General features: G+C 38.9%; 2 protein-coding genes across 2 annotated transcripts; one reads left to right on the top strand and one right to left on the bottom strand.

Annotated features, from left to right (window-relative positions):
* The first annotated feature begins 2,033 nt into the window (after positions 1-2,033).
* Positions 2,034-4,205, top strand: LOC113533423 (C2 calcium-dependent domain-containing protein 4C). The gene is made up of 2 exons (XM_034306901.2): positions 2,034-3,451; positions 3,645-4,205. The coding sequence occupies exon 1, from the start codon at positions 2,037-2,039 to the stop codon at positions 3,186-3,188; it is 1,152 nt and encodes a 383-aa protein (XP_034162792.1). The 5' UTR covers positions 2,034-2,036; the 3' UTR covers positions 3,189-3,451; positions 3,645-4,205.
* A 6,308-nt stretch (positions 4,206-10,513) lies between these two features.
* On the bottom strand, positions 10,514-12,802 carry foxb2 (forkhead box B2). The gene has a single exon (XM_053236286.1). The coding sequence runs from the start codon at positions 12,350-12,352 to the stop codon at positions 11,420-11,422; it is 933 nt and encodes a 310-aa protein (XP_053092261.1). The 5' UTR covers positions 12,353-12,802; the 3' UTR covers positions 10,514-11,419.
* Positions 12,803-13,327: the final 525 nt, after the last annotated feature.

Below are 13,327 nucleotides of genomic sequence, written 5' to 3'. Positions count from 1 at the left end.
TGTTTTTCTCAGCCTCTCTCAAGGATCACAGCCCCTCTCATTTACATTTACTCATTTGGCAAACACTTTAATCCAAGGTGACTTAAAATTGAGCTGAGCAGATGATGATTAAAGGACCCAACAGTGGCACTGGGTTTCACACCCCCAGCATGACCATCCAGTAGCAAAGAATATGCAAAGGAAAGAATTTCACTGTACTGTAATGTACATGTGACAAATTAAGGCTTCTCTTCTCTGTCAGATCCCACAAATTCATCATCAATGCCCCACTCCAACATTTCCATCTTGAAATTTTGGCCCCGCTAAAAGCCGTCTACACACTTGCAATTCTATCCCGAAACCTACCAAGAGTGTCAAGCTCTCATTTCATCTCTGTCAGTTAATCATCCAGCATGATTTTCCTCTTCAACTGCATGTCATGTTTGCAGTTAAAGCTACTGATCCCAGCCACAACTAGAACTACAACTTTTTAACAGATTTCAGTGCCAGGCAGAGGAGGCTTCCTCTGCTAAACACTCATTCCTCCCAAGCTTTCTTTCTCCCAGCTCTGCCTGAGGAAGTTTTTCCTTGCCTCTGTCCATAAGCATGGTAAGTGGTTTTTACAGATTAAACTTCAGGCTTGCTCAGCAGGGTTAAAGGCTTGCAGTTGAAATTCACATTGCAGAAGCACTATGAAAGGAACCCTTCATCCTGCGGGTAAAAACACTCTAAGAACCCTAACCCTATCTTCTCAGCAGTTTTGGTAGAAGTAAGTTGGTTTTACTCCTGTCTAGACTAGAATACAGTGCAAGATGGGAAGCTTTCTAAATTTATGAGCAACATGATTGGCAGGAATGTAGATGCCTCCTGTCCTGATTGGATGTATTTTAGCAGTACGCATTGTTGTGATTTTTCTCCTGGCTACAGATACTGGAGTACCAAAGAGACCATAATTTCCCAGGAATATGAGGTTAACTATACAAATTATTATAAAAATTGTTCTAACTTCACTAACTCTGCTGGTTTGGTTCTACGCAATGAGCTAAACAAACCAAAATCCCAAATGTAATGTAACAATTCAAGTACAGCTGACCTACACAATGAAAGTTCTAGAACCTTCCCATTTGATGTGACCAGAGTTCAGCTTCCCCTACCATTTCCTTACTTCAGGCACTATGAGACAAATTCAAAAACTCTACAGCTCAGGGTTCAAGCTCAACAGGTGGGGCTTATACGCCATAAGCTCTTTGAAGGTCATGAATGAGGTCAGTGCTGGCCTTTAACAAGGAGAGTCAAAGAGCCAGACGGTTATACCACTTTTGATGTCACTCAGATGTCTCTCTGATCTGAGATCAGGTTTAATTTTTCCTATAATGCCCTAGTTTAGCCATATAGCAGGGGAAAACTGGTCTGTGACCTGTTCATAATGAAGGTAGATCAAAAAAGGTGCAAAGTTGACAGAGGAGGCAGAATTTTGAGTGGGACACCTTACCATGATTGGCTGTGATGGAGTTAACACTGAGGAGTGTTCAGGGTTCCCAGAATATAAATACATCCACAGTAACCCACTGTGTGTACCAGGGAAGAGAATCTCCACTTGGTAATAAAGTTCCTTCAAAGAGGTAAGAGCCAAAGATTAAAACCTTGCTAACACTTTATATTTGTACAAATTTGAATGAACATTGGCAATGTGGTGGAATAATATTTAATTTAATACTTATGAATTTGTAAGAAAAAGTTATAAAGTTAACCCCATTCCTAACCACACATTTAACTTTAAATCTTTGCATCTTTTTACATGACATGACTTATGCAAAGTGTTACAAATTTGCAAGTTTGAGACCATGTTGGAAAATCTTATGTATATTATAGCCATATATTATATGGTGCCATTCCCACTAGTATATCTTTTAGTCATCCAGATAATTCTCAATGTTTAGCAAACCAACTCAGGCCAAGTGGAATGATATTGAATATGCTTTGCCACTAATTCCATGGGCTTGATCAGTTCCTAGAATCTCCTTAACTATTTTGGTTACTTTTTTAAGGTAGAAACAATGTGGATCCTTCGAAAAGTCCAAGAGAGTGCCGAGAGCTTTCCAATGGAGATAAGCCGACTTGTGGGTAAAAACTCAGACGAGATCTCAGCCAAGGCAAACCTTCTCAATAAACTCCATAGCAATGTCCTGACACCAGACAAAATTCCTGACTTCTTCCTGCCTCCCAGGCTAAGTAGACGCTCTCTTGCAGTGGAGGGCATTGTTTCACACTGCCTCGATGAAACTGGAGACAACTGCAGTCAGACCTCGCAACCAAATTCTGACCCAACTACTACAGTGTTGAAGACAGATAAAAACAAGGGCAACAGGGTGGCCTTGAGGGGCCAAATAAAGCCAATTCCATTTTCACTTAAAAACTATGAGTCGGGTTTTTTCGAGAGTCCGAACACTCGTCGCAAGGAGTCATTGTTTCACTCTGCACTTTCCAGCTACACACTTGAGCGGGTGACCAACAGGATGGTGCCAAAACTGCCCTCCATAGCACTGCTGAAAGTGGACAGCATGGAGAGTGACACCAGTTCTTCTGCTGACTCCTCCCCTCACAGCTCACCACCTCCAATCAGGAGCAAACATGGGACCATTTTGATGACATATTCTTCATCGAAAGAATCTCTTCATAAAGATGATTTACTGAGCTCCAAAAACACAGATGACAAGACCAATTTGACAAGAGATAGCCATGTTGCTCAACCTGCTTCCTCAACTTTAGCCCCACCCCTTCAATTCCCACTGGACACGCTACATTGTCAGGAACGCCTCCATTGTGAGCACATCCTCCTCCTCCCCCACAGGGGCTTCATTCGTCTCTCTGCCTCTCATGCCAACATGGATAGAAATCTATCCACCATCCGAATTCGGGTGGTCTCTGTGGAGGACCTGCGTGAACCCGGTGACCTCCGACCACTGAATTGCGGTCTCACCTTGAGCCTGAGTCCAGGCAAGCTGCAGCGGCAGCACAGTGCTATCATCAGGAACTGCCGCAATCCTGTGTTCAACGAGGACTTCTTCTTCACAGAACCAGAAGGAGAGGAGCAAGGGCTGAGGAAATTTGCTCTCCAGGTGAAGGTGCTGGAGAAGAACTCTGGTCTGGGAAGGGCTGCAGTGCATGGGGTTATCAGCAAACCACTCACTGAACTACTAGCATTGTAAAAGCAATACTAAAAATTATCTTTCCACCATGAAACCCTTTGTGCTTGACTTTAGTTTGATGGTCAGATCATTTTGACCTGAGAGTAGAATGCTGAAATAAAAGTGTTTTTAAAAAATGACCAACCAGCAGGTAACACTGCTGTCTCACAGCTCCAGGGTCCTGGGACTGATCCTCCTGCTCGGGTTATTACCTATGTCTTCCCTGTGTTGTGTGGGTTTCCTCCTAGTTCTCCATTTTCCTCCCACCTCCCCAAAAAATTCTGGTAGGTGGATTGCTTATTATACAATATATTGTATTTTAAAATAAATCTCACATAAGACAACATTAATCCAACTTACAATAGAAAAAGTGTATTACCGCCTTAAATGTTTAGTTGTAATTGATGTAACTGATAGTTTGTTGACTTTGTTCTTCCATCCATCCATTCATTTTCTGTACCGTTTAAACCTACACAGGGTCACGGGGGAGCCTGGAGCCTATCCCAGGGAACTCAGGGCACAAGGCGGGGGACACCCTGGACGGGGTGCCAATCCATCTTAGGGCACAATTCCACTGGGGGAGGAAAATGGAGTACTTCGGAGGAAACCCCTGAAGCACAGGGAGAATGTGCAAGCTCCGCGCACGCAGAGCGAAGGCAGGATTCAAATCCCCAACCCCAGAGATGCGGGGCAACAGTGCTAACCACTAAGCCACCATACCCCTTAACTTTGTTCTTGTTGCAATGTATTTAAACATATTGCAAGGGAATTCAAGTATGTTGCATTGTCATGAGATGTCTAATGTCTAATGTATTAGAGCATTTCCAACAGTATGGATATGATGTTTGAATTCGAATTTAATTGCAAAGCATCAAAATGAGAAAGAGTGCATATCTGGTCATGTGATCTTTTAAGAACAGACAAGTATTTAAAAATAGAATATTTACTTATTTATGCATAGCTGTTTATGAATGTTATGAATGTCACAATGTGTTTTTTGGGGAGACTACACATATTAAACTCACCATGCATATATAATTATGAGAGATTTGATTGAACACGTAGTTTGTGTACATTGAAAAAGTTTGTATTTTGTTGTTTTGATGTACATTACTGAGGAAAATTAAGTGTTATGCTTGTGACCTTTTTGCATTATGACGTGTCCTTCATAGATTATAAAAATCACACAAATATGGATAAATTAGAAATGAATGAAGTTAAATATTGCTTATTGTTCACAATAGAGCCTATGGTAGAAATTTGGTAAAATTAATTTTATAATATTAAATATTAATTTTTTTTCCTATAATGTCATTGTAACAAAATATGTTGTATTTCGGTAGCTTGAGAAAATTAACATTGGAGAAGTTGACACAAGAGGGCAAGCATGAGCTTCCTGTGTTCATTGTGCTAAACAACATTATGAGTCACTGAGTCTAATGGTAAAAGAATTACTAGTCTGGAATTATACTGTTTAATCAAAGATAATCATAATTAACATATATAGGATATAGACAATGTCTCTCACTCCCATCACATCTAATCATATACACACACACACACACACACACACATACACACAAACACTTATGCACACACACTGCAGGAGGTGGCACACGTTTGGTTGAGGGCAGCACTGAGCAAGAATAAAGACCGTCTTAATTAGTGCAATAAAACCCCAAGTGCTTGCTCTAATGGAGAGATGAATGTGCAGAGGAAGCTGCAAGGGACCTTTCTGTTAACCGCTGTCAAATAGGCAATTATCACAAAATGAGTCGTGTGTGCACCTTCAAACGCTCAGTACCAGTGTCCATGAAAGATGAACATGGTACAAATGTGTGAAAACACTAATATCAATAAATGATGGCTCAATTTCCTTGTGAGTCACAAATCCAGATTAGATGTGGTGGTAATTATTTAAAGTTCTTCCACAGTCACTTTGGACAATCTTCTAATAAAGAAATGCAAATGATAACAGTCTCAAAATTCTGACCATAGGTCTAAAAGACAGGGTTTTACCTCAGAAGGAGACTCTGAAACTACTAAAGAGAGCCTTGCCAAAAAGGTACTCATTACTTTACTTTAATAATTCATAAAAAGCAATCACAAGAAGTAGCCTGATCTCTAATAATCAACTATATTGAATGCCATTAAAGTAGAAGTTGTGGAAGTAGAAGACCTTGTTCAGTGCACAGAATGAAGACTATTTCATTAGCCAAAAGTGCAGAGAGCGAGAATTATTGTAACCTCATCTATTGTCCAGGTGACCTCTCTTCATCTTCAGCTAATGCAGGCTGGATGAGGTTTTTATTGGTGCTGGCTCAGGAATGGCCAGGAATGGAGCTCACCAATGAGAGGAGAGGTCCATGGGCCTTTGCTGAGATCTACCAGCTGCTGGCTGTAGATGGAACGGCTGCTGTGCATGAATCACACGGCGGTTCCTGGCTGATCTACAATATCACACTACGGGTTTAAGGATGACTAGGAAAACAAAATAGGAAGGTATCATTTGAAATGTTCAACATTATGGCATGTAAGTTCTGATTTAATATGGTTTCTAAGAATAAAATCCTGATGAATATGTCCATATTGGCAGTACATTTACAAATTCTCCATGATATTCCTGGCAAACAATCCTCCTCACTTCATCCAAATGTTAATCTACTCCTACAGACCTTCATCAATTGGTTTAAGTGTGTTATGTTAATAAATTCTGTTGGTTGGTGGGAACCCTAAAATTAACAGGTGGAGGCAGGTAACTCTCGAAATTATATCTTCAGGGCAGTGTTTCTATATGTTATATAAAGAATACCAATGAATCATGGTGTAATAAATGTCCTCTTTGCTTTAAATTATAGCCCTTTACATCTCTATACTGTATATAATCTGTATATTTGCATGTGAAGGATGTTCATTTTATTGTACACTGTATGGTAGAAATATAATTACAAAAAGCAATATTGTCATTCAGTATAATATTCTGAATTACAATTCTAACATCAGACATTTTTATAAATGAGTTTTGGTGTACTTTAAAAAATATTCCTTTTATTTTTTTTGGTTTCTTGAAATATATATAAACATTGCTTTTCTTGCACCATAACATTAATCCACTAATATAGACTTTAAACATGATTTTATCCTCAATGCTTCCAAAATATAGACACAGCAAAGTTTAATATTAAGGTTAAATAAACCTGCTGTCCACACTTGAAAGTATAATTCCCTCCCACCACTATATATGGACCATTCTGTAATACAAATGGTAATCATGGTATTATGGTATTATTTTTTACAATCAGCATCATAATCTACTGCTGTTAGAACTCATGCAAACATGAAAATTTGTCACAGACAAATCCATATTTTTATACAAAACGGCCATACCAGAACCAGAAGTTGGACATGAGATAGCATGCATAACTAGGAAGCAAAGAACTAGGAGACTAAAAACCGCCTCTAGAGTTTATACAGAATGGCGAGAAAACAAAAAATATTTAACTAAACAAAACTAATAGTTGATGAGAGAGTTCAAAGTGGCTTGAGCTTAAAGGAAAGCTGTGATAACTCAAATAACCACTCTTTACAACCGTGGTGAGCAGAAAAGCATCTCAGAATGCTCAACTTTCTGAACCATGAAGGCAGATGGTCTTCAACCTTCTGGTTTCTGTGAACATGTGTGCAGTTTTCTAAGAAGAACACTAAGAACACTTACTCAAACATTGGAATGAAGAACTCACAAGTTCCCAAATAGGAAAGGTTACATAGTAAACAGTTGGATTAAACCAAGTTAGGTATACATTGTAGGACTAACATAATAAATCTAGCTAGCTGACTAACTGGCCATGTGAAAAATGTGCTAATTGGATGCCTAACTAAAACACTGTATTCAGGATTAGCTAAAAAAAAAAAAAATCCTAGTTTTTGAATAATTAGAATTAACCATACTCCTCATACTCTAGAATGTTTATTTCATATTGAATATAGAGTACAGAGGCTCAATCCCACACTACATTCAAAGATATTGATTTGAACAGTTGAGTTATACCAAAGCTTTAACTGCCATAGCAAGGAATTTTAGCAGTTGTTTGTTATCATAGATTTTCTCGTCAAAGTGTATTAATACTGTTCAGCTCACTGTAATACAAAAATGAGATAAGTATTGGTTTATGGTTCCAGGCCTGACTACATCACTGCATCCGGATCTCCAAGCACAGCTTTAACCATCGATGCAAGCCTAATTTCTGAAAGCAGTCGAATTAAACAATGAATCTATCAGTGCAATTATGTGTTTTAAGCAATTAAGATAATATCTGTTGTAATATTACCAATCTGCACCAAATTTACTGCCTGGCTGACGGAATATAATGCTGTACTAAGTTGCTGTGCTGTTACCGATGATGAGGAACCTAATGAATTAAGCTGCTCATTATGAACGAAGGGTCTTTCTGATCATTAAGACAAGCGCGTAGAATGTGTCACCTCCGCCCTGTCAAAGTCGGCGTAATTAAAAATAATATCTCATATTCGATTCATCCTGTCAACAGTCGTCGCAGCACCAACTTCACCATGACCTTATCTCCATTCATCATCATTTTCAGATAATTAATACTGAAAAGATTTTACAGGCAAAAATGAAAAGGAGAAGTGTTTCTTGGGCTGATCATCCACACTGTCAAGTCATAATACTTTTGCAGTTTGACCACATATTTGATTTTAAAAAGAAGTTTATTCTGCTACATACATTTGCTATTTAATTAGATATATATGAATACTGATTATATACTGTATCAAATGAATTATTTTGGATATCAAGTATGAATATGTTTATAAAAGCAAGACAGACCATTTAAAGATAGATAGATAGATAGATAGATAGATAGATAGGTTCATCCTCATCAATATTGACTAAGCTGGACACTGTGGGTGTAGTTTTCACCTCACTCGGCCACTTGTGCATCTAAATTATTTGTTCAGCGGGCAGGTTCGGTACGCTCCTGGTGTGCGTGTGTGTGTGTGTGAGGGTGTGCATGTAGGTGTACGAGTGCGCCTTTGCCATGCTAAACAGTCACACTCTCAATGGCCTCCAGACTGGCAGCTTTTGTGCTCTGAAGAGGACCAGCTTGTGAACTTCAAAGCTGAAATTATGTCAAGACGAAGGAGACAAAACGACTTTATCAAACAGCAGCTTTTGAAGTCATGGAGGTGCTCAACCTTGTGGTCCTGAGTCCTCACCAGCAGTCATCAACTAGCCAGTCAACACATACACACACACACACACACACACAAGTAGTCTTGTGATCTTTAAAGAGAGTTCACCCCTTAACTGCATTATGTGCTGCATTATGTGTTACTCTGGCTAAGTGATGCTGATAAATACTATTATTTTCAGCACATAAACCTAACCAGAATTTTATAACAAAATTTCCTTTAAAAAAAATCTGTGCGAATCCCATTCCATGGCCCACAACAGAGATTTTATTGACACGTGCACATTTATAATACGAAGACCTGAAACGCCAGTTCCTCATGTATATATGCTTATATATGATCTTTGCAACACATACTTATATTGCTTGGAAATTCATAAAAAAATCCCACAACTCGATTCATATGAAACGTTACAATGGCTAAGGTTAAGGTTTGAGTTAGCATTTTCATGTTTTCCTAAACGGAATAAAGTCCAAATTTACGACTCAAATTCAGATGATTTTTTCATTGCACACACACAGCTTCTCTAGATTTGTTAACGGTCACACACCTGGTCAGTTTGAACAGTTTCGAAAAAGCACATTAAATCAAAACCCTGGACCACATGACATGTGGATCACTGGTTAATTGCAGTGTTTTCATTTTTTATTTTAACCTGCAATCATTATTTACAAATGTGTAATGTGAATTTGGAAATCAGAACGGCACTGTGAAAAGCTGTGCTTAAAAATATGCTAGTTTAACAAACGCTAGTCACTAGTTTATCAAACAGCAGAATGGGGAACTCACTATAATTCCATAAAATACTAAAATAAATGTTATTTTGTTAAACATTTGGATTAAATCAAGTTAGCTATGCATTATAGGTTAAACATAATGAAGCTGACTAGCTGGTCATGTGCTTGGTAAGAAAAACATGCTAATCTGATAGCTAACTATAACAACAAATTCAAGATTGGTTAAAAACTGCTATTCCTAATACTATTAGCGTTGCTGTTTGCTAAGTTTAATCTAAAGAAAAAAACCCTTGTAGTAATATGATTAAGTGAATCCTTAGGTTACTTTTTCATAATAATAAATTTTTCTATTATCAACTAGGCTATGTGTTTTTATTAGTACATATCCTTTTTTTTTAAAAATTAGCATTATTCTATGTAGGCTTGCTCTTTTGCAGCGTCTATAGTGACTGATAAACAGTCCTTGAGGAAGTTTCTATGTAGAAAAATGATGTGACTGTGCTGTAACATTTATGTTAAAGCTGCATTAAAATCTCAGTGAAAGGATAAACAGAAAATGACGAATCATTTTATGAAGCCATAATGAAGTGTTTGTAGTTCTAGTGGATAATAGCACTTGCACCAAACCTTGTATTTGCGTCAACCTTTTTAACGGTGGCTTTTTCTCCTGTTCTTTCCACTAGTGCCTTGCACTTGTTTCTGGTCCACTTGTGAAAATGTGAAGTCTTGCCGCATTTCTATCACTGTCAGCTCCTTTAACATCTCTGCGCTTGACTAGGATTCTGCCTCACTTGCTTTGGAGAAATGTAACTGCTCATATATTTGAATGATTATGTAAAGTGCTGCTGACCAGAAAGAGATAAGATTTAGCATAGAAGTGTTAAAATATGATGGACAATTAAGCGATTTCTCTTTATGAAAAACAAAACGATTAGAATTAGATTAGAAGCAACAGGTTTTTGCTGATCTTAAACAGAGGTGATCCGAAGGCTGTTTAAACAGCACTATTGAGAAAATGTAATTATTTAGGTTTATGTGTAAAATATTAAATATTAATATATACATAAAGAACTGCTATGGTAACATATTAAAACAAAACACAGCCCTGAAATCATTATTTTCCTTTAAAATATGTAAAAAACTAATTAGATTACCTTTATCTAAGGATAAGTACATTTATCCCACGAAAAACAATGTCATGAACTATCTTTAAAAAGGCATGCGCAGGAATTCTAAGACATCTACATTCATCCTGCTTTGATTTCTAATTTGATAGCAGCAGTTTTAATATTTTTAGTACACACAAATGCACCCAAACTATGGAATAAATGACAAAAAAAATGGAAAGGAGTCAACATTAAATCAAATTATATTTATTTTAGAAAAAAAGTGTGATTATAAATATTTTAGGAGAATACTGATATCCCCAAAACATCTCATTTGAGTTCCTTATCTATTCCAGTTTCACCACGATAAATCATTAAATATACTACAAATATACCATTCCCATATATTAGGCAATTCAATTTAGCTGTGGAATTAAGGCTGTTTGTAGGAAGAAAACCATATTTAAAATGAGCAAGGACCTCATTAAAATAGTCCTTACATGTTGATGAGCACATAACAGTTAACATTTCTGTACATAAAACATTTCAACAGCTTTCCTTTTCTTAACAGCAATTTCACATTTTGACTTTGGGTTCATTTAATGACAGCATTTCTTCCTAACACAGTGCATTCCAGAAGAGCATCTTTACAAAGGCAATCATGCATGCCAGGCATGCTATAATGTGTACAAATATTATTCAATATGCGTTAAATTGATCTGACTTTATACAATTCGGTAGCACAGATTTACAGAATACAAAAGTCATTTATACAGTCAACAGGGAGTGGAAAAGAAAAGCAGAGTCAAGTGGTACAGCCTTAAATCAGGCTCCTTCAATTTATAAATGATACAAAAAAATTCTCAGTAAACACTGACAAAGTTTTGTCATGTTTAATCATGATTGTTACTACACATATAGAGCCTACCTGCAAACAGCCTACCTAAGTTTTGCAAGAGAAGTGCAATATGCAAATGAAACAGTATGTATTTTATACAGAAGAGAGACAGAGAGAGATAAATACAATGCAGTTATCAGCACCTAAGAAGCATCTAAGTTCACGATTAAAGAAAGCAAAAATGTCACACTCCATGAGATCTTTATCAGTCTCTTGTGATTACTTGTATCGGTATAGTGTCCAAAGCATGCAGCAGTACGTACCCTCACATCACGACACTCTTACTGTATCGCTTTCATTTCAGGACTGCAGCAGAGAGGGATGAAGAGCTCCGGTTTTGTCCTCCATCAGATCTGTCGCTTCTCTGTCCATCCGGGTGCAGAGCTGAGCCGACCCTGGTGCCAGGCCTGTCAGAGATGGCACAGCACCTAGTGTCGGTGTGGGCTTAATGGGAACAGGCACAGCAGGCATGTTAGAGCTTCCCGTGTGGTGGTACAGACCCTTGACCGCCACCCCAAATGGCGGGTACTCAGAGGAGACAGGGGTTGATTCAGAGAGCACACCTACATGTGGCCACACGGAGTTGACCACACTGGGTACTGAGTAGCCCAGGTGATGCATGACGGAGGCGATGGGCAGCCCACCCGCCATCACCCCCTTGTAGTCTCGTCCGATCAGGCTCTCAATTGCAAATGGGTGTTTGAAGCCTCCGCTCTGCCCACCCCCCAATGCGTAGCTCTGGAAGTGGGACAGGCGCCCTACGCTGCCCAGGTAGTCAGCGTGCCCCATACTAAGCTTGTTTGCGTGCTGGTGCGCATGATGTGGGTGATGATGCTGGGCGTGAGGGTGGTACGGGTGAAGGATGGGGGCACTCTTGCAGGCGGTGTGCTCCATACGAAGCACCTTGAAGCGCTTGCGTCGACGCAGGAAGCTGCCGTTCTCGAACATGTCGCCACAGTCCGGGTGCAGTGCCCAGAAACTGCCCTTGCCAGGCTGGTCAGGGCGCCGTGGGATCTTGATGAAGCAGTCGTTGAAGGAGAGGTTGTGGCGGAGTGAGTTCTGCCAGCGCTGCGTGTTCTCGCGGTAGTATGGGAAGCGGTCCATGATGAATTTGTAGATGTCGCTGAGGGGGAGCATCTTCTCTGAGGAGTTCTGGATGGCCATGGCAGTCAGAGAGATGTAGGAGTAAGGAGGTTTCTGGTCACTGTAGGAGTTCTTGCCTGGCCGAGGCATGGCTTTGAGTGATCTTGTGTTTCTTTTCAGAATATATGAGCTAAACAATGTCAGTGAGTGAGCAATGTCTATTCTGAGAAATCTTCCCGTTGGAAAAAAAAGACATCCATCATCAGGTCCAGTGCGTCTATGTCTGGCCTATTTTCTGCTCCTAAATCTATTTGTGGTTTCAATCAGAAGATCAGATCAACCAACCAGTAAAAAATAAAAAAAATTTATCACGATCAGACTAATTCATAAGCCGCGTGTTAAAAGCGAAGAAAAAGATGCCGCACACAGTCGCTATTTGAAAGACTTTTCAAAGTTACCTTGTGCGCCATGGGTTCATGCGTCCTCTCTCAAAGCGTGCCAAGTGTCCAGAGCCGCACTAACGCCGAGCTGCAGCATCACCACAGCCCGACTTTTATGCGCTCGTCGCTCCACGACCCTTTTCGTAAGAATATTGGAGGTTCCGACCCCCTGAGAGTCAAGGGGGGGAATAGAGGGAGGAACCAAATTTATATGCACTTATAGGCAACTTCATCTGTGCCAATCGGAGGGCGTTATTAAGCGCGCCGGCAAATCACGAGTCTAATAATGTTAATGCGCCTCGGGTTAAATCATGGTGTGAATAATATAACTAAACAGTTTTTTGGACAAAACATATACTAACATTGCTTAAAATATACATAGCCTAAGATTTGGCAGAGTGTATTATAAAAATTAAACCATAATAATAATAAAAACTCGTATAATTTCTTTTAAATATGAACATTTATTATGTACTAACTATGTGATCTGTCTAGTAAAATTAGCTTGATTTTAAAACCTTATTTCTGTTTTAATCACCTGTTCTTTAAAAAATGGTAAATGTAGACAGATAAATGTTTGTCTTAGATCTTATTACAGCCTATTATTAAGCGTTTTCTGTGTGTTGAGTCATATCAACAAAATCCAGTAGGTCTGACAGCAGATGTAACAAAATTGGCACACAAA

Source organism: Pangasianodon hypophthalmus, chromosome 8 (genome assembly GCF_027358585.1).
Source record: "Pangasianodon hypophthalmus isolate fPanHyp1 chromosome 8, fPanHyp1.pri, whole genome shotgun sequence".
NCBI lineage: Eukaryota > Metazoa > Chordata > Actinopteri > Siluriformes > Pangasiidae > Pangasianodon > Pangasianodon hypophthalmus.
The sequence above is the reverse complement of the archived record's forward strand: the minus strand, read 5'-3'. Positions and strand labels throughout refer to the sequence as shown.

Excerpts from the sequence above, each read along its gene's own strand:
- LOC113533423 (XM_034306901.2), top strand. The coding sequence starts at position 2,037 with ATGTGGATCCTTCGAAAAGTCCAAGAGAGTGCCGAGAGCTTTCCAATG.
- foxb2 (XM_053236286.1), bottom strand. The coding sequence starts at position 12,352 with ATGCCTCGGCCAGGCAAGAACTCCTACAGTGACCAGAAACCTCCTTAC.